Raw genomic sequence first — 22244 nt, forward strand, 5'->3', positions numbered from 1 at the left:
AAAAGGAAGTCCTTTCTCACTTAGAAAGCTTGAAAGCGATATTGTCTTACTACAGGAGACCCATTTAACTGAGGTTGAGGAAGAGAAGCTGAATAAGGGATGGGTAGGCCAGGCTTTTGGCTCATCATACAACTCATGTTCCAGGAGTGCCTACACAATGTTTCATAAAAAGTTACCGGTATCAGTTATCTCGCATGTTAATGGCAAAGAGGGCCGGGTGATTTCTATTGTGGCTAGATTGCAAGACTAAAGCTTACCATCTGCAACATTTATGCTCCTACCAATGGTAATGGTATTTTTTTTATTTTATTTTTTTTTAAACGTGTGGCACAGGGTGTTCAGTCCTTAAAGCAGAATAATATCGCTCTAGGAGGAGACTTTAATCAGTTTTTGGACATACTCGTTGATAAGGACAACAACAGATGGACAAGTAATGGAGAAGGGAATCGATTGGCCTTAGAAACTTGATGGATGAGTATCAGCTGATGGATCTCTGGAGATCTTAACATCCAACAGACAAGGAATAAAGCTTTCACTCCGGGTCCTATGGTACATAATCTCATATAGACATGATACTCATGACGGGCGATTAACCAGTTCTTTCGCATCAGGGGGATAGGGGATATTCACATCTCTGACCACACTCCTGTCATACTCGATATCTCACGTGATTTTACTATTAGGCAATCCAACATTTGGAGAATGAATACATCCTTATTGGAAGACGACGACGTAATTACGAAACTTGCAGAGAAGAATTTTTCATAAAAACAAACAAGAATGGAAAGAAAAGTATAGCGACTACATGGGAAACTTTCAAGTGTTATAGGCGAGGTATACTGATTGGCCTCTCGTGCAGCAAGAGAATGTCTAAAGAAAAAGAGATAAAAAACTTGGGGGACACCATCGCAGATCTGGATAAGGAAATAATGATCAGCCCGACAGAAGGAAAGAAAACATTGCGGTTGAAACAAAAATATGAATTTGATAAATTCCTGTCGGAGAACGTTGAAAAGGCTCTGTTTCGGACAGGCTGCACCTATCAAGAAGGAGAAACGTTACCATCTGCTTGCTCATCGTTTGCGAATGCAAGACAATTAGAGGGTGATTTGTGCAATTAGAGATACTTCTGGAAAGATCATGTATGATCCGGCGATGATCAACCTGGAATTTAAAGAGTGGATATCGTCAGGGGCTTGCCTGGGTCCGGTGCGCTCGTGTTATAGTCAAGTTAGCTACGTTATATGAGAATGCTGGATATCTGCAATCTACGGGTGATGGGGATTCTGCCCCTATACCCTAATTCAAACAAAATAAATAATTTAGACCGCCACTCAGAAATCAAACTGTGCTTCTTACATTTGTTTTGTCCCTGTTCTAAAAGCGTTAGCGGTACTACCTCCTGGGGAGAAAAGTGGTACCCTGTCCTCCTCTCTATTCAAGAGGTAATCTGTCATAATTTTAGTTGTAAATCTGAAACTAGCTGCAGTACTCCAGGAGAAATACAGTGTATATCGTCTGGGGCTTGCCTGGGACTGGTGCGCTCGGGTTATAGTCAAAGTTAGCTACGTAACATGAAAATGCTGGATAGCTGCAGTCTATGGGGGCAGTGTTTCTGCCCCATCCACTAATATAAACTAAATAAACAATGTAGGTCGCAACTCAGAAATTAAACTGCGCTTCTCCGAAAATTAGTATCTATATAAGAATCAGATTAAACAAATCTAAGTTGTAAGATATTGATCTCTTTAATGATAGCGCTAAGCCGACCCCAGGTCGTTATCAAGGCTTAATAAGTGCACTATAGTCATAAGCCAAAAAATAATAAAAATCATATTGCAACTGTATATTTCATTTTCTATTATTATGAGGTAGTCAAAACAACCCATAAACACAATCAAAGCATTAATATTGTCCAATTACAAATATATAAATTATTAAATCAACATGTCATATTGTTGTCAAAGATCAACCGTTTGTAACATAAAATGAAGTATACAGAAATGATCATACATACCGAAATAAAGATATGAATTGAAAATGTTAAAATAAAAAGGGAGAGAAAAACTAATTTAGTACAAGAACATCATTGTCCCATTACACAATAACATTAGCATTATCTTTTCTTAATTTCTTAAAAACCCATCAACAAGGTCTCATTTCATTCTGTACGATGGTCTAATCAAATTAGTAGCAAAGCTGTGCTTATTCTTAATTAGCTTTTCTCTCTCTCCCTTTTTCTTTTTAATTTTAACATTTTCAATTTTTATCTTTATTTTGGTATGCATGATGATTTATTTATACTTAATTTTATGTTACAAGCGGTTGATCTTCTTTATCAACAATATGACATGTTGATTTAATAATGTATATATTTGTAATTGGACAATATTAATGCTTTGATTGTGTTTATGGGTTGTTTGGACCACCCTCATAACAATTGAAAATGACATATGCTGTTTGTAATATGATTTTTATAATTTTTTGGCTTATGACTATAGCGCACTTGTCGGCTATCATTAAAGAGATCAACATCTCACAAATTAGATTTGTTTAATCTGATTCTTACATAGATACTAATTTTCAGAGAAGCGCAGTTTAATTTCCGAGTCGCGACCTTCATTGTTTATTTTGCTGGTATTTAAAGAGTTTTTCTAGTCATCTATACTCTTTAAAAAACAGATGACACCGAGCATTTAGCAGTCTTTCTTGAGTTTGCACGGACTCCAACGTTGACAGATACTGAGTGGTGTCCTTGGAGTCGGAAGTATCAAAGAAGGACTTGAGGAAAGAGGCTTTCTACATAAACACAGGGAAGTGCCCAGGTCCAGATGGTTTACCTGTAGAATTATACCGGGTTATGCCAGAATGTGTGTTGCACCTTATGAAGGATATGTTTCAATCCTATCATGATGAAGGCCTCTTATCGAACTCTGTTTGTCACGCAACAATCTTGGTATTACTGGAAAAGTGTAAACCACCCGAGTAGCTACAGATCCATCATTTGGACAACAAAATACTGGCTACATGCTTAGCCCGACGATTGGAATTAGTTCTACCAAAATTGATATACATCAATCAACATGCTACAGTGAACATGAGGAACCTGCTCCTAAGGTTGCTTGAGAGTTGTAAGCTGAAGACCAAGGTGGTTACGTTATCCCTGGATGAAGAGAAAGCATTTGATCGCATTGAATGGAACTAACTTTTTGTCAAAACGAGAAGACTGGGATTTGGCTCGAACTATATGAATTGGATCAAACCGTTATATACCAAACCTTCAGTGGTGATGAATACAAACAGGCTTATCTCTGGGCCATTTGAATTGGGAAGGGGTACTACACAAAGCTTTCCTCTCTCACCTTTATTGTTCGTAATAGCTATGGAACCCCTGGCGAGCTCCTTAGGAAATCATGAAATTTGGTATAAAATATGGAGGGCTGGAACAAAAGCTGTGGCTGTATGTCGATGATCTTCTAATGGTACGTCAAGATTTCAAGTCATCATAACCATCACTCATGGAACAAATAGACGACTTTGAAAGGATTTCTGGGTACAATATAAATTGGTAAAAATCTGAGGCCATGGCTGCTTCACAGGAAACAAAAGCAAATGATGTATCAGGCCTTGTATTTCAGTGGTGTCCTAAAAGAATGAACTCACTTGGTATATGGTTAACAAATGATGTGAACCATTTGATGAAGGAGAATGCAAAGGAGTTGATATCTGATCTGAAGATATATTTAGTGTTATGAAACTCTTGCTATGAAGCAATGTGAATGCCATAAAGATGAATATAACACCACTGATTTACTACCTCCTGAGCATGAACCCCTAACCTACAAGACAGAGCACATGGAATGATATGGACAGGACGTTGCAAACTAGAAAACCACCACCCTTGAAGTTACAGAAGTTACAACTGGAATGAATGTTCCCAATTATTCCTCTTTCCACCTTGCATTTACAGGTAGACACATGCTACCTTTCCTTGAGGATTTACCAAATAAATCCTAAAATGAATGGGAAATCACCTCAGATAGAATTCTAGAGGGACTGCTGGACTAAAATGTCAGAATGACTTGGTCTTGCGCCTCTCCACTCAGAGGACCCGTCTATAGGGTTTAAGCCTGAAGTGAAACACAATGAGAAGATGATCTTTTGGCCTCGCTGGTTCATGGGTGGAGTGAGTTAGCTGTGGGATCTATTGGAGGACAAGAAGTGGATAACGTTTAAGAAACTGCAATCAGAGAAGGATATTAGGGAGGGCACATTGGCTGAATTCCATTTGTTAAAGACATTGTTGGATCCCCAAAAACCCATGAATGCAAACAATGTGGGTGCACATATCCTAAACTTCGAAAGAACAGATCACCTGGCTTCAAAATTGTATACCTTTTTAAAGAGTAGCAGAGAGCAAAATGTTGACTTGATCAATACCTGGGTGAGTAAATCAGACTCCGGAATGACTGAAAGTAGGTGGGAGGACATTTGTAAGAGCATTCCCTTAACATATCTGAACCTGGGCGAGAGGGTCAGACAAATTAAAATCATAGTGTGTACTGGACTCCACAGAGATTATTCAAACGGGGTATTACAGACTCTGAGGCTTGCTGGGGTTGTAAGCAGTGGGTTCGATGGAGCACATGCTTTGGGGGTGCAATAAGGTTAGACACTTCTGGGCTGAAATAACAAAGATTTTTAACCAAGTGTTAAGAATAAACCTGGACTTTGATTATGGGACATTGATTCTAGGGGAGGAAACACTTTTGGGGGATCTGTCCTACCCTCACAAATGTCGGCTTTTCAGAGCAGGGCGAGTTGCCAAAAAAGTGTTCTTGCGAGATTGGAAATTGGTGAAACACCCAACGTTTGATGAGTGGTCTCATGATCTTTGGAAAATGTTATTGACTGAAAGGGTTATTTACCATCGACAAAGGAAGACCAAGCTTTTTGATGAGATAGGGGGGGGAGATTCTTGGACTTGCATTGAACCTGTTTTTGTTTGGTGTGTGTGGTTGAAGGGAGAGAAGGTGGGGGTAATTTGTTTGTAACATTATATGATGGCTTCAAACTTTTAATAAAAAGAACTGTTCACCAAAAAAGTATAGCCTATAGATGCTTCTGCTGGCACTAAACTCCTCGTGACATCTATTAAAATACCCAAGGCACCTATGTGATCAGAGGTGCCTTACTGGCCATCAGCCAATGGATGCCACTCTTTTTGGCATATGGTAAGGCTGATGGTGCTGAGGTCACTTACCGCGCTTTTCATCGCGGCCAATTTACATGTGGCTTTTTAACTGTGTAGTTTTCACAGTGTGATTGTCTCTGCTGCAGTCCCACTAGTGCGCTCCCATTTGGTACTTAAATCGGGCGAGGCATGTAGGCTGCAATACCAAAACAATAGCTTTATATCTAGTGCCACCCAATGCAGTTGCTACTGCATGGGGGTCAGGCTGTAAAAATGATTGCAAGATCATTGTACACCAGCCGATAGCATTGCCAAGCTGGTGTCAGACATAAACATCATTGCCAGGGTCTAAACATTGGCACCAGGCTAGTTTAAGGCTCTAGAGGTCACTACCAGACTACTACCACGCCCTAGACATTGCTGATAGTTTAAGGTTGGTTCTTAAACATCACTGGAAGGTCAAGGCTGAACATGGCTCCCAGATTCAATGCAGACTCCATTTTGGCAGCTGCTGAGCCCTAGACAGCACTTCCTGGCCAGTGGGGGCCCTCTGCAGTGAGAACACATTGTCATACTATTCACTGGCGGGCTGTAGAATAGTTTGAACATCGGAAGATTGAATAAGGACCCTGAGGCCCATCCATAGGAATAGGGCTAAATGCCCTTCACTGTGCCAGAGAAGGACCACAGGCCCATTCCGCCTACTCACTTTGTCGCAAAGAACGGCGCCAGTCAGCACTGCACATGTCTTTGCTACTTTCACATGCAGGCCTATCATGCTTTAATTGCATGTTTCTGGGATCACTGCTCCTTTCTTTTGCTAATTTTTAAACATCAATTTTGCTGGAAACTGCTTATGCATTTTACACCCCTAACATGGCAAAATATGTTCCAGTGTGACTCCCAATGATATCCCTCCTGTCTCATATCTGCTATGCCGCACACTGCAAGGTTCACATCATGACCATCGATTCAAGGCTCCTCTCTGCTGCTGGAAAATGCAATCTCCTGTACCTTCCTGCATCTGAGCACCTCTATCTTGTCCCCTCCCTTCTGTCTCTTCAGTGTACTCTCTTTTGGATTCAGATACTAGGACTTGCTTAGCCATTACCAGCAGGTCACCCGCCTATGGAATGCTAGCCTACAGTCTGGTCATACTCTTCAGGAGCTAGGATCTCCACAACTGACAATACTCCTGATAGCGCCTCCAGGATTGGATACAGTACTCAAGAAAAAACCCTTTCCACCCAATCTATGTTTTCAGATTCAATATTCCACTAATCTGACCTTATACAAGTCCCAAACGTTCTTACCTCTGCCCTATACACCCACCTCTCATCCAACCTCATTCTACTCAATCTCTAGAGCCTTTGATACTGTGAATCATCTGCGTTCTTCAAACACTGCCTTGGCTTTAACGACACCATGCTCACGTGACTGGCCTCACATCCCTCCAACCATTTCTTCTCCATCTCCTGAGCTTCTCTCCCCCCCCCCCCCCCCGTTCAGGCAGGGCAGGTCATACAAGGATCAGCCGTGGGCCCACTCCTCTCCTCCTGCTATACCTCATCCCTTGTTAATTAATGTCCTCTTTTGGATACAACTACCACCTGCTCGTCAATTACACACAGATTACTTCTCCTTTCCTTCCTTCACCCTTGACATCTTGGAGCGCATCAGAAAGCAACTGCCTCTCCACAATCCATCACTGTATGGCTGCCCAATGACTGAAGCTTAACACTTTCAAGATATAAGTCCTCTTTCTCCAGGTCAATCATACTCTCCCATCCCCCATCTCTTTTCCTCAGGACCGCTTCACATCTGAGTCCTCTTTGGCAGCAAACTCAAATGCAATCACTGCCACTGCTGCCAGGATTAACCTTCTGAACATCAAGAACATCTGTCTGCACCTCACTCACTATGCAGCCAAAAACACTGGCCTCTACCCTGGTCCCAAGTCATCTTGATTATACCTGTAGCCGAATCCTGGGCCTTCCCCTCGACTGCTTCACTATACTCAACAAAGTTCTTACACTTTTCCACACAGGCCCTTTCCAATCTTCTCAGATCCTTTCCCGTTGGCTTTGAATATAAAATCACTCCCTTTGAAGTTTCTACTTTTCGTCTTCAAATCAAGTTATGGCATTCGCCCCACTAGCATACTGATTGCATCTGTATTTACAATCCCCCCAACAGCCCCACACTCCTCAACTCGCAATAACCAATCATTCCTCCGACCTCTATAATCCACCTCCCACACACACTCCTCCTCATGATTAGTCTCCATTGCTGGAATGCTCTCCCCCTGGACATCTAAGCAATCGAAACTGCGAAAATATTCAAACCCAGGTTCAAACCTCATTTGCTCACCTGCGAAGGGACGTCCTCAAGCTCCTATCTAGAATCCCTCTCCCTCTGACTGCCCCACCCACATAGCACATATGTAAATTGCAGCTGTGTAAATAACTGGCTCAATGCCTATTTCGTGTTTACGGTTATTAAATATCTCCTTTTTATGGTCCACTACTCCACCCATCCAACAACCATCTGCTCTTGCAAGTACACTCATGTAACCATGTAAAGAAACGGCCAATTATAACTGCCTCAGCTACCTGCACTGCTGTCCTTTGCACAACCTTTATGGTACAAAGTGTCTGACAAACAACCAAATACATGCAAATACATTTGACCTGCAGAACTGCACAAAACAGCAAATAATGCCCCAGACCGAGATTGAATATTTCAGATGTGGCCTTCTGAACTGGGCAACACTCCAAAATTGGACACAAGACTGGGATCTGTGTGTTTTGGTCGAATTTCTGAATACCTCAATCTTCTTTAACCACATTATTTTTCGTAATCCCAACCCCGAATCTACCTCTATGCGGTAAATAAACAGTAAGAAAATTCTGTAAAATAATTTGACCAGTCGCAATTCGACCAAAAGACATATTCCAATTCAACTAACAGGAGCTGATGCCTCCAGAATGGGACCCAATACTTCACATACTGCCTCCAGAGCAGCACAGTACAATAGATATGGCCGCCCAAGTATACTCAGAATGTGGCCTCAAGAACTAGACAATAGATGTGGACTACATAACTGAAAAATATGCGGCTAACAGAATTGGGCTCTTGAATACCCCACTGCCCTCCAGAACAGAACAATACACCTTTAGAACAGGTGATAATACTTGAGATACGGCTTCTGGAACTGACTCAATACTACTGATGTGGCCTGTAAAACTGGGCACAATACTCTTCAGATGGCCTCCAGAACTGAACAATAGACCGAAGATAGCCTTCAGAGGTAGGTATGGAACTGCAGATATTCCACCGGAAATGGACAAGGCACCAGATACGGGCACCAGAACAGGACAAAACACTTCATCACTGGAAAATACTCTAAAGATGGCCTTCAGAACGAACACAGCCCAGAACAGGGTACAACACCTCACACATGGCCTGCAGAACTGTGGAAGGCTTCAGGTATGACCGTAAGAACTGGGTGCAATGCTCTGTGAGACCACAACCAGCGTTAAGGTCTCACAGTGCTAACATAAGGTCCCTGTCAGTGGCCTGTCCAGACCTGACTCTTTTGACTGGGGTGACCCAAGTGGGGCACTGACTTATGCAGGGGTGGCATGAAGTACAAGCGCACACACATAATTATCATAGTTTAGGATAAGGGGTTGGCACCTGGGGTGGCCAATCAGATTCCAGGGGTAGCACCCGCCACCCCAGGCCACTCCCCGGACACGCCGCTGGTCCCAGTGTCTGCTTGGACCCCTGACTTTGAAACATCATTTTCCCTGTTGCTCTCCCTTAACATAACGTCACACGTTTTGGCGCCTTTGGGGCCAGATAAATGGTAACCTCAAGATTTTTCTTCTCTTTGGTGTTATTTAAACATCACATCCTTTGCTGCTTTTCATGACTTCTCTGCTCCATTTATATACATGTGAACCGTTTACCTTTAGATTAGTTACAGATCTCTCTAGCGGATATTACCCCCTGAGCTATTTCATAACGATTAAAACCAGTCTGCTGCAGGCTACCCACGAATCTTACAGCAGACACATCCAGCCGTTCCATTAATTTAGTGAAATTCTAACCTGTGGACTGTGGTTTACATACAGAGATTGGAGCATGCCCAAGTCACAGAGCTCTCTTCCCATCTTATGCATGGCTCTTTTCATAGAGAACACACCCCCCTGGGTTTTGCTATGGTTTAAGGGCTTTCTTTTCACCTCACTCTACACAGTGGACCAGATCATGTCGAATAAAGCAAAGAAATACACAATATCTAGCACTGAAATGCCAATGAGCAACACATTATGGGTATGTAAAGTAGCTCAAAAGTATATACTTATCGCCACAAAATAGTATTTGTCTATGCCTGTGTGTATATATTTTTGAGTTAATGTGCATTCCACAATGTATGCCCCAGTGGCTTTAAAGTGGAAGTGAACTTCCACGGATGGCCACTGGCTGCTTCTGCGGCACGTGTAGCTTGTTAGCTAAAATGGCCTATTCTATACTGGCTCGCAAGAAGAATGCCTATTTTTTCACATTAAAATATATAAATTATGCAAGCCAGTATTCAAGAGTACGCTTTTACTGCCTAAGAAATTGTTTTACTCCTAAATTCCAAAAAGAGGTTTACGTTACTGCCTATACACAATAAATAACAATAAAACACAACATAATGTATGAAGTGCCTGATGGTATCTATCCACTGAGCTACGAGTAACGATCAATCTCAGCCACTACATTTCTGCCTTTCAAGTGTCATACTGGTGCCGACAGCTCATCCTCCTTCCTGTCCAGCGGCCATCTTAATGGCAGAGACAGCACTGGCTGTGGATGCCAGAGCCATGAAAAGTAACTAAGGCAAAATGGGAATGACACGTGCAAGGTGAACATGCAAAGACAACAAGTATCTCCTGGCCTTATCTGGACATATAACAAAAACAGAAAGGTGAACAAGCTAGGTTAGAGGTGGGAGGTCTACAGCAAGCGAGAAGCGTGTTCACCAGGGAGGAATGGCGAGCTTCCATATGAACCAGAAAACCTCCCACTTCAATGACCAGGAACGCAGCAGTCAGCACATCACAGGTGAGCAGGTGAGCAGGATGCAGATACTACCACTAGCAAAGATTCGGATAGGAAGACGAGGTCAGAGCACACCAAGTGCCTGCTCAAAGGCTGACATACCAGGGAATTCCCAGGAAGGTCAAGCCTGAAGCAAAGGCCTGCTTGCGAGTCAAGCCGAGAGGTCAGGGAAACAGGCACCGGTGGGGCAGTTATAGGATTTCCTTGGGGGTAGGGGAAGGGGAATAGGGAGCCATTCAAGAAAACCGCAGAGGACAGGCCCCATTCCTTACCTTCAGAGCCTCCTGCAGCGGCACCCTCTGGCCCTCCAACAAGACCCAAGGAACGGTTTCCGTGAACGGCGGAGTCTCCTCCTGCTGGGAACTGCTCTGGGACGCGCCACCTGCGGAGTAAAGCAATCGGTCAGAATCGGACAAGTGATGGCAACTTACTAGTAACATCAATGTGATTTAATCAGAAGAGAAGGAGGAACTGAAGAATAATCTAGGGCCGCATCAACAATCTTCACAGCCGCCTGAAAAGATCGAGTGGTAATGGTGGGCCGTGTACGGAGCTGGTACTGCAGCATGGGGAGGACGCTGGCACTGATTGGCAGTGTAAGAAAATGGCCCTGGTAAACAGTGAACAGATGGGATTGGCGGTCAGTGTGAAAAATGTAGAAAAGGGTGGCATAAGAAGTGTGGGCACTCGTACACAGGCAGACCAAGAAAGTCCCTTAGTCGGCAGTGTCAGGAGCAGTAAATGGTGGGCATTGTGAGTGGTTTAAATGGGCCGCATCTATCAGCCCTCAGGACCTGCACTACTTATTTTGGTCGTATTGAGGGCCAGGACTTCTTGAAGCATGCGTGCATGCAAGCGTCCCGCACACGTCAGCTGTCCATAGCTTTTCCTGCTTGGCGTTCACACTTTGCCCTGTAAAACGTCCAAGCACAGTACCGCACAGCCTGGCACAGTTGATCCCACTCAAGTTTTGCTCTGTGTCAGCAAAGCATTACAATAAGGGCGATTTGAGGTTGTTAACCCAGGCGCAGGTGTGCCAGGGGAAGGACTGTTGTCCAATAAGAAGTGTGAAGGGAGGTGATAATAAATGGGAGGAGGGCATAACATCGCATGATGTGTGTAGACTCTAGATCACTTTACATTGTGTTACATTTACTTTCACTGTGAAAGCAGTTTGAAAAGCGTACACACTTTTGAAGGCTTTTAATGAGATCTTCTAGTCAGGATGGGTAAAAGAACATATTTTGCTGCAAATATAGATGGGAGTTGGGTTTAGGTATTTATTAAGGTGGGGTTGGGAAGGCTGCAAGGGGTTCCCCGCCCCGTCTTTTTTTGCAGTGAAATTGTGTTAGAAAAATCACACAAAAAAAATCAAACAAATGGACCTTGAGCAAAAGTTGTTTATGTAATGTGTGTACTTTTTAATGCATTGCTCTACAGCTATTGTTTAATCTTTTCAAAGCCAACCTTCAACATATACTTACTCGGAAGATATGTGGCAAAGTGCTTAAATCACTCACTGGTCCCAAATCTTGGTTTCACCACTTAGGCAAAATGTCTGATCTGGGACCAAAATCATGTATTCTTGCTGTGCCTTATCTGCAAAAATTGGGCCAGATTTAGGGGGTCATGTTTCAATCTCGCAGAGTGGTAAATCAAAAGCAATAACCATATGCATATTTTTTTCCCTCGTTTATCTCTCCAGGTTTTGATTGGCTTGGGTGGGTACCCAGGACAAAACCTACGTGTCCACCAGCCTATCTGCTCCATCTTTCAAAAACAACGCATATCTGCCAGCATCTGATTCCGATGATGGCAGATATGCATTAGATCCCTTTGGAATCTGCAAGCTTTTAGCAATTGTTAAAAGCTGGTAGATTCTATAGGAATTCATGGAAATGTCTCATTCCATGCACATACATGGCAGAGCGCATTTACGATTGCACTACAAAGCGGTTTAAAGAATGCACTGAAACTTGGGTTCACCTGAATTTCCATGCATTTGAACTTTGTAGTGCAAGCAAGCAGAAATTGCATGGGAGCTGGGGGGTGCTAGGGTGAGCAGACGTCCCAGTTTTGCCGGGACTGTTCCAGTATTTGGTGCTCTGTCCCCTTTTCGCAAGATTATGTTCGCATTGGAAACTGCAGTGGTCCCGGTTTTTTGTAGGTCTTTATAGCTGGCAGGCAGGAATGCACAATCTCGCACAGAAGAAATGCTGCATTTTACCATTTAAGATAGTGATAGTTTGTGATAAATTAATTAGAATATGTGTTTCTTTGAACAGAAACACTTAAACCCCCTTCTCCCCTTCTCCTCCAAACGCTACTGAAGTGTAATGGCTTGACAGCCACTTTCAAGGGTTAGTCCTACTTTTATGTTAGTTGCCCTGTCCCGGTTTTTTCTTTTTAAATCTGGTCACCGTAGGGCCTAGGAACTGCTAACATACTGTTGTTAGGGAGAGTGCTCTTCTCTATGCAATTTGCAGAGGGAAGAAAACCAAGGAGCAGGCGTGATAGGTTGCCCTCTGTCAAATCTGCAGAGCTACTTTCAGATGGTCAGGTTTGCAGACAAGTTACAAATCTAATGGTCTGCAGTGCACCTCATTAAGATGATCAGGGTTGGAGTCCAGCTGTACGCTTATCCGCTTATGGTTTAATTTATGCAGTAACCATGTGCCCCTCAGCAGGTTTCAATGAGGATTGTGAGAGTTTATCAGCGACTTTTCTCTTTAAGCGCCTTAGTTTAGCCATAGATCATAGCTATTTGTAAAGTATTAGTTTCCTTTCTGACCCTCCTTTTCCTTCACACATGTTATGCATCACGATATTGAGGCCAAAACAGTGCGCACCCAGTCTGTGATTGATGTACGATTTTGAGAGGTGACTGCATTAGGCTGACAGAATCAAATGTCCAGAGAATGATTCACAAGTACCCCATTAAACTCAGTTTTTGTTTGGAATCCATGATTGTAATGTTTCAGAGTCCCAAGGGCCAAGCTCTGAAAAAAGGGACTTAGACAGGGTGAGATAGGATAGGATGCATATGATTGGGGCGGTGGAACGTGGGCAGAGAGGCAAATAGGAAGTGGTACAAATAGACAGTGAAACGCACAGAGCAAGACACACTTAGAAAGTGACAAAAATAGAGAAGTACATGATTTGGTGATAAAGACCGGGGGAATTTCATAGAACTGGGTCAGGGAAAGCAGGCCGGGCCCCGGCACAAGAGCAGTTTTTAGACGTTACCGGTGTGATCCCCGGCCTACTTAAAACATAGATTGGCAAGTACCTGCCCTTCTTTTTTTCCATTTAAAGCACTCTGCATTGTGGCCTATCAAACCAATCACAGCCCCAAACTGAAACCACTTATTGATTTGAAGTGCCGTGCCATAACGATACATTACGCACAAAAACATTGCAATGGTGTCTTCATTGAAGTTTAATTCAGTGTTTTGTGAAGTACTGAAGGTGCAGAAATTGCCATTTTTCAGCAGCCGGCTGAGGCTGGTGGCGAGGAGAGTCTTTTGAGGGTAGGAGGGAAGTGGCGATGAAGAGAACGAATGGGTACCAAGCTGATGCTCATGGGTAATGCATAAACAGGAAGTAGAAACATTATGAAATAGGGTGATCATGGACCAGTCTGTTTGCTATAAACTCCTGTACTCTTGAGCATAATAGAATCAACTGTAACCTTTGTAAATAACCTGTAACATGCGTTTCACGTCTGCACCAGTATGTAAGCAGACCAAGCACACTGCATATCCTCTATGTAACTAATCTCTGTAATCAGCAAGCATTCTGTAACAAGCGCTACGATTCCCAAGGGCCGCTCGGCGCTATACAAAATCAAATGAATAAATACATTCTGGTCCAGTTCCCATCTTGTAGCAGTGGTCTTTTTGATGCATTATGTATTTTTAAACCATGACCCGCAGCCCCCCATCCCCTTGAAAAAAAATGTGTTGTGGCCAATGCTCCAAATGCAGTGAGGTGGCCGCGCTGAGGTGGGTGCTGTTCTTTTTCTCCTTCTCCTTTAAGGGGAGAGGGGTGTATTCCCTCATTCCTCATTGCAAGGATGCCCCTGTTTTTCTACTATCTCACCTTGATATTTTTTTGTTTACCCGTTTCCCAATGTGTTTTTTAGATCGACCTTACCACCGCCAAAGGCATTTTTCAAACGCTGGTTTCTCTTATTAACAGCTATGACAGGGCTCAAGGAATAATACAGGTTTATGCCACAATCAGACATAGGTCTTGCACGAAGCTAACTAGGTTTTATATATTTAAAGCATAGTTAAAATGTACACAGTTCGGTGATAGGGTATAGAAGGAATAAAGACGCGGAAATGACTTTTTAAATCTACAAATACATTTTTACAGAAAGATATTTAACTTGGAACGTGGGGGTTGGAGCAAACTGGCCCAGCTGAAAAGTGTACTGTTATCTCACCTGCATAAGTAAAAATAAGAGGGCACTATAGTCTGCCCCCGTACCTCCCCCCACACTCTGTCAACCCAAATCAATATCAGGTGGTTTGAATGCAGAGTGACACTGGGGTTTTTCTAACAGCTAAGGGTAACATAATCAGAATCAACACAAACCACCTTGGCATATAAATATACAGGGTAATTCATAGAAATTCGCACAAAAGTGGCGCACGCGGCTGGCGCACAGTGTCCCCGTGCGATACACTGCGCCAGCCGCGTGCGATAAAATCCTTTTCATCGCACAGCGTATTCATGGATTTTAGCCTCAAAAACCAGCCGTGGCGCAGAGTGGCGCAGCGACCCTGCAGCAGGGCCAGTTACGCCCCCAAGAACGCCCTCGCGCAAGGAAAAGCCTTCAAAATTCCCAAATCATCGCAAAGTGCTGCGCTAACCCTGGACCAGTTCACAGGGCTGCCAAACAGTAAACGCCAAGCGGGGAACGTATATTTCAGTGGTTCTCGGGAAGTTTCACACGCAAAAGCAGCAGGGTACGTGTATTTTAGGGGTGTGCGGGAAGTATCACACGCGTTTCCATCAGGGTACGTGTATTTTAGGGGTGCGGGGGAAGTATCACATGCGATTCCATCAGGGTACGTGTATTTCAGGGGTGCGCGGGGAGCACTACACGTGAATTGCCCGTGTGGGTCCTCCCAGGTGTTCCCTCTACACCCTCCACGGCCCTTGCAGGCGGCCCACACCACAGGGGACTACCCTGCACATGTCCCGCAGGCAGCCCATCCACCATGCCCATGCCCCCCAGCCAACCCACATGTCACCTTGCACTACTGCCCACCAACGCATGTCCCCCTGCACCCCCACCCCCCAGCAGTGCAGGGCACCCTCCACCAGGCCCCCACTCATGTCCCCCTGCACCCCCACCCCCCAGCAGTGCAGGGCACCCTCCACCAGGCCCCCACTCATGTCCCCCTGCACCCCCACCCCCAGGCAGTGCAGGGCACCCTCCAGCAGGCCCCCACACATGTCCCCCTGCTCCCCCACCCCCCAGCAGTGCAGGGCACCCTCCACCAGGCCCCCACTCATGTCCCCCTGCACCCCCACCCCCCGGCAGTGCAGGGCCCCCTCCACCAGGCCCCCACTCATGTCCCCCTGCACCCCCACCCCCAGGCAGTGCAGGGCACCCTCCAGCAGGCCCCCACACATGTCCCCCTGCACCCCCACCCCCCAGCAGTGCAGGGCACCCTCCACCAGGCCCCCACTCATGTCTCCCAGCACCCCACCCCCCACCAGTCAGGGGCACCCTCCACCAGGCCCCCACTCATGTCCCCCTGCACCCCCACCCCCCAGCAGTGCGGGGCACCTGCCAGCAGGCCCCCACACATGTCCCCCAGCCAACACGTCATCACAATCCAGATCCCAGGCTCCTATGCCCACCCAAATCACACCCCACGCCACCTCAGTCCAAACACCCAACCAAGCTTTACATCCATTCAAAATTGAAATACCCATTACATGATAGATAACAAAAATACAGTATGCGCATGAGTACAAGTCCGTCAGACCCACACAATGGCAACACATGACTGTGAAAACCCACATTGTAGCAGGCATGAAACCAATGAGAGAAGTCCACACATTGAAGTAAGAAACAAAAATGTATTACAGTGTAAATGAAGTGAATGAAATCAAAACAAACAATAATGGCAACAAAAATCAAAATGCAGCATGTCCACAAAAATAATAAATAATGAAAATGGGAATTCCAAATAACCGTAATGAAATTGTGTCCAAAGTCACCGTCCAACAAAGCAAATCCAAAGGGAAAGTAAAGTGAAAATCCATTGCTCCATGGTGAAAAAATAATAAAAGATGAAGGCCACAAATCCACTGTCAAACTATGTACAAAGAGCAAATCCAGGGTCCATGATCCCAACGATGTAAATGAAACCTACAATAAAACCCACCTAACTAATAACTATATACAAAAAAGTGGGGCATAGTCCAAGCGCCCCAAATTAAAAAAATAAAATAAAAACCGAACACTAATTAACTATATACAATGGCAGCGGGCTAGTCCAACGGCTCACTTCTGGATGTTGCGGGCCAGGGCATCATCGAACTCCTGCTCAATGTCCCGGAGGCGGTCCTGTTCCATGGCCCCCAGGGTCCGCAGGGACGACGACATGTTCTCCTCCAACTCCCTGCGGATTGCCTCGAGGCACTCGGCCCGCCTCAGGGCCCTCCGCATGGAGTTCTCCGCCCTGACCATCGTGAGCCGTGCCTCTTCTGCCTGCTGCCGCTCCGCATCTATGGCGTGGCCCAACCGCTGCCACACGGAAGACACTTCCCATCCTGGGTCCTCCTGCCCTCCGCACATGAGCTATACCACAGCCATATCACAACAGCCAGCACCATCCATACACATACAACAGCATGACCAGGCAAAGGTGAGCCAGACATCACATGCGACACAGGGAGTGCACTACACATGCACACACACCACCACACTTTCATGCATGTGTACACCTCCGCCAACTGTCGCAGTGTTCAGATCGGCATCCATGTCACACCTGCCAATCATTCTTCCACATCCTTTGCCATGCAAACCTACACACACAAGCACCATCCATGTGTCACACATGAGAGCCCTCGCATGTGTCAACCTCACGGCCCTGTACCCCCCCATACTTGGCCACATAAAACCACATGTGCAACCTGCACACTCCTGCCACACCACCACACGCACAGCTTACAATCAGTATGCATGTACACTTACCGCTCGACTCCAGACGGGTCTGTCTCTCAAGGACCTGGACGTGGGGCGCTGGAGATATGCGTTCCAGGACCCTCATCTGATCTTCCGACAAGTGGCCCCAGCGCCCCTTAGCATCCGCTGCTTTCAGGAGGCGCCGGGCCTTCTTGAGGGTCCTGGACCTGAAGTCCTCCCAGCGCTTCTTCACATGATGGAATAGTCGGACTGCCACCCCCTCCGCGTTGATGGCAGTCAGGATGTCTGTCCAGATCCGAGTCCGTCCTTCCTTGTCGGCGCGCAACCTTCCAAAGAGGGCATCATACTGCCCCAGGACATGCTTCACCAGGACACCAACTTCGGTGGCAGTGAAGCTGGTGCCCCTCTGCCTCTCTGGCCGTGGGTTGCCACTGGTGCCAGATAATGCAGTGCCCGACATGGCAACCCCAGAGGCAGGAGTGGGTGGGCAACTGGGTCCTGGGGCTGGGCTGTGGAACGATGGTATCCCAGTCGGGAGTCTTCGGTTCCAGCAGGGGTGGTCACAGCAACAGCACCCCTGGCTGATGTGCAGGCAGCAAATGGCAGGACACGTGGGCAGCAGGCAGTCAGGCAGCAGCAGATGGCAGGTGGGAGCGTGCTCGGGGCTCTGGGGGGCAGTAATTCGGCCTTCTGGGCAGGAGTGTGGTCTTCCGTGTGCTTACGCGTGGCCAGCTTTATACAGAGTGATTTGGCACGTGAAAATCCAGCACGTCTGCGTGTAATTCGCGGAAAGGCCCTTAGCGCGTAAGCGCGTCAGCACACGTACGTTAATTCATTGGCCCAAAGGCCCCCAGGTGCGTCTATGATGTCACGGGCATGGCCGTTGAGAATGGCGCGTGTAAAAAAAAAAATACACGTCCGAGTGTCAAAGCGTGTAATTGGTGGAAATGGCCTCAGCGCGTATGCGCGTCTGTGACGTGTGTATAAAAGGTACGTGTAGAACACCATTTCCTTGTACGCGCTTTTCGTGGAGAGCCAGTGGGTGAAATCTGTACTTCTTGTCGGTTCACACGCGATTTACTTCACAGCGTTTCAAGTTCGTACTCCCTGTTACCTCTGACAGCTTTTTCTCTTTTCCTCTTTTTCCTGGGCCTGTTTCCTCAAACAGCGTTCCCTTCTACTGTTGTCCTGTCTCCTCAGACAGCGTACAATTCTTCTTTTGGCGGGGGTGTTGCCAACGCGCACACGTGCGTCTTTTTCACGCTTTTTTTCCTGGCAGATGGTGAGTCGCGCACGTATTTAACATCTGTGCTTGCCCCGTGTGTCGCGTACCCCTTCAGAGGTCATTCTAGGCTGCGTGTGACACGCATCCGTTCATTCTTGTGTTTCTGGGTGCCACAGCATAGTGCAGGTTTATTTTTCCACACACGTGGTCTAGGAGGGGTTGCGTGCACCTTACTTCCCTTTTTTGTTGTGCCTGTGCGTTGCATGACCCGTCATCTTTCCCCAGGGGTGACATACAGCCTTGCTAGAGCACTAGGGTACGATTACCATCTGGTACCCAACCCCTTTGACCCCCAATTGCCTAGGACAATAGTTCACAGCGACCCCCATACGCACAATAACATCAGTGCCATGGTTGGGAGGCGACCAAGCCGTAAGGGTGGCAAAGGTGGCCGTGGTGGATCCGGTAGGGGACGTGGCCGTGATTTGCAGGGTGCCCCTAGCCCCCCATGTGTGGAGGACCAGTCAGGGACACCCATGCCCCCCCCTGGTTGAGGGTAACGTGGCTGACACCATCCATGCTCAGCCCTTGTTGGACCAGCCCACTGTGGCACCAGACCTGGCACAGGTTGACTCCATGGCTGACTTCCAGGTCAGCAGGTCTAGGCCACGTGCGCCGGTGCACGTTGGTGTCATCAGGCCACGTGGATCAGGGGCAGCTAGGTCATCTGCTGCCCAGAGTAGGCAGGGTGGGGAGGCTGCAGGGGCAGCTGCGGCTCCATACACCCCACCTCTCACACACCCAACCAGGACAGTGCCGGTCCTAGTCCATCCTGCTGACATTCCCCCGGACACCATCACACTTGAGCTAATGCCTGCACCAACTCCCATGCTGAGTGTGCAATCCCACACTCCTAGTACAGAGTCCACCGGGGCTCCTGCCCCTAGTGTCCATAGCGGCGTAGGACACTCAGGATCCCCACCACCTTCCAAGCGGAAGAGGAAGAGTGCTCGTCCAGTAGAGGCTGATGCCCCAGACACGGCTACACAGTCCAGCCCGTCAAGGAAGCCCAGCTTCAATGAGGCCGGACTGAATGCACTTGTAGAGTATGTGTCGGCACATGACTGCGAAATGGTGATTATTGCAGGATCCAAGACCACACCTGCACAACGTCTGGCACACTGGCAGACCATCGCGGACATCATAAGTGCCCTTGGAATCGTGAGGCGCACAGCTACTGAATGCTACAAGCGCTGGTGTGACCTGAAGCGCAGGGCAAAGAATAAGCTGGCCTCAAGTCATGCCGCTACTCTAGTGACTGGAGGTGGGTCTCCAGCAGAGGACATAGAACTCACTCCACATGAGCATGTTGCTGGGACCTATGTCACGGAGGAACAGGTACAAGGGGTAGGAGAACTGGCAGATTACGAGGCATTGTCCGGTGAGTGCACATGCATGTGTGTGTCATCCATGTGCATGGTGTGTGTGTGAGGGCTTCTGTTTGGGTGCCAGGTGAGGGTGTGTGTGCCTGAGTGGTTTGGGTCAACCATGCGCCTCATCCAATACATTCTGCGCACCAGCATTTGGGTATAGCAGTATCCCTTCTGCCAACAGTAGACATCTAGCCCAACACCACGCCAGTTGCCCTTGAAGTATCATCTTGCCACAACATTGTTGCTTATTTTTCTCTGTTTATTCAGGCAGATTGTTTGCATTCCACCACTTTTACTAGGCATTTCTCAGTCCTATTGTCACATGTCTGACATGGCTATGGTAAAGTGGACTGACTTTGTTTCCTGGATATCATTTGTTTAGACATGTCCCTGTGCTATAGGACCATTTTGGACTGGCAGCACCAGGTTAAACATTTGAACTATTTCAATTAAAAAAGCAATTTCATGAGCAAACTAGACTGAATGAACAAGTGATGCCCTCCTCTCCCTCTTCACTTTATGGCTTTATGGCTATGGTACATGCCATCTGTGTGATGGCATGTGTATTTGACCTGCCAATCACAGGCCAATGTGTGATGCCACTGCTAGGCAGCATGCAGCAAATGTGTTGATCTTCCATCTTGGTGTCATCAATGTGTGCCATTTGCCTCCCCTTCATAGGCACTGACGGTGCATGCATGGGAGGGTTTTAGTCATGTGGGACATGTGTCAATCAAGTACTGGTTCTGTAGCTTCTCAGCCCTAATTGTGTGCCATAGTGCTAATGCATTTTTCCATTTCTTTTCTTTCATGTCTTTGCAGGGGATGACGCACTTGATGCTGCTGGGGTTGTGGAGATGGTGCAGACCCAGGAGGGGTCTCAGGGCCGACCGACCACCAGTGAGGGGCGTGGTGTGGTGGTGGGTGAGAACCCACAACTGCTGCAGATCTTGCTCTCAAGGGGTGTCTCTGGGTGCACCTCCCCCGAGCTGTATTCAGGTGTAGATTCGGATGATGAGACCTATGTGCCGTCGCAGGTGAGCGTTCCTGGGAGGGATTCTGTTCTGTCCGACCCACCTGCACCAGGGGTAGAACCCTCAATGGGGATGTCAGTGTTGGCAGGTCCGCCTTTGGTGGTTACGGATGCAGGGTCACACTCCGCAACATCTGATCCTGTTCCTGGGCCAGCAGATCAGAGGGGGAATGCAGTCCTGCAGCCTCAGGCAGTGCCGGCACAGCAAGATGCAGTTCGCCTTGCCCCAGACAGGTGTGGTGCCCGCCGACGTGCTGGCCGTACGCCACCTGGCAATACCGCATGGGAGCAATCCATATACGGTATGGCAACCCAACAGGCAGCATCATCAGAGATGATGGCTCAGGCCATGGATAGGGTGGCCACTTCCATTGTCCCCCCAGAAAGGCTGATGGAGCGACGACAGCAGGCAACAGACTCCATCTGCCAGTCACACAGGGAGGACATGTTGGCGTTCGAAAGGGACAGGCGGGCGGCACTGGCGACTCTGCGGGAAGCCATTTCCATAGAGTCCCAGGGCCACAAGGAAGCCCTGAGGGTGGAACTCCGTCACCTCAGGACGACTCTTGTTGAGCTTGAGGCTTCAACAAACACAAGGACAAAACAGCAGCTGGAGCGTCTCACATGTACGCTCTCAGCTGAGATGCAGGCAACTCGTGAGGAGGTCCGGTCATCCCGTGAGTTATTGCATGGGGACCTCCGCACGATTATCCTCCAGAACCAGACCTTCCAGACCTGCATGCTTGCTGCCATGGAGGACCAGACTAGGGCTTTGCGTGGGCTGCCTCCCATAGTGCCACCACCTCCTGAGGCAGCTGCAGAGTCTGGGGAGAGCGACAGCAGTGATTCTCTCACAATAGGGTAGCCGTGCAGGCCATGAGCCCATGGAGGTGTTTTTTTTTCTCGCAAGATCCACACAGGTGGGTTTTGGTGGCCTCCCCCACCCCCCCGGGCCCATTAATGGCCATTTTTGATTTTTTGTAAAAAAATGTTTGTATTTTTTTTTTTTTGGACAGTGTGTTGCCTTGTGTGGCTCCCGTGGGCATACACTGTGTTGTGGCTGGGCACAT

General features: G+C 47.0%; 1 protein-coding gene and 1 long non-coding RNA gene across 5 annotated transcripts in view; one reads left to right on the plus strand and one right to left on the minus strand.

The window, feature by feature from the left end:
* The window catches only part of ADAM15 (ADAM metallopeptidase domain 15), a 583228-nt gene that overhangs the window by 452549 nt on the left and 108435 nt on the right, over nucleotides 1–22244 (minus strand). For all 4 annotated transcript variants that reach the window (XM_069650163.1, XM_069650162.1, XM_069650165.1 and 1 more), the window contains exon 2: nucleotides 10582–10691. In XM_069650163.1, coding sequence (XP_069506264.1) covers nucleotides 10582–10691 — 110 coding nt within the window. The remainder of the gene's footprint in view (nucleotides 1–10581; nucleotides 10692–22244) is intronic.
* Nucleotides 1–22244, plus strand: part of LOC138579947 (uncharacterized) — a 96386-nt gene that overhangs the window by 46607 nt on the left and 27535 nt on the right. The window lies entirely within an intron of this gene.

Source organism: Ambystoma mexicanum, chromosome 1p (genome assembly GCF_040938575.1).
Source record: "Ambystoma mexicanum isolate Mex_15411 chromosome 1p, UKY_AmexF1_1, whole genome shotgun sequence".
Classification (NCBI taxonomy): domain Eukaryota; kingdom Metazoa; phylum Chordata; class Amphibia; order Caudata; family Ambystomatidae; genus Ambystoma; species Ambystoma mexicanum.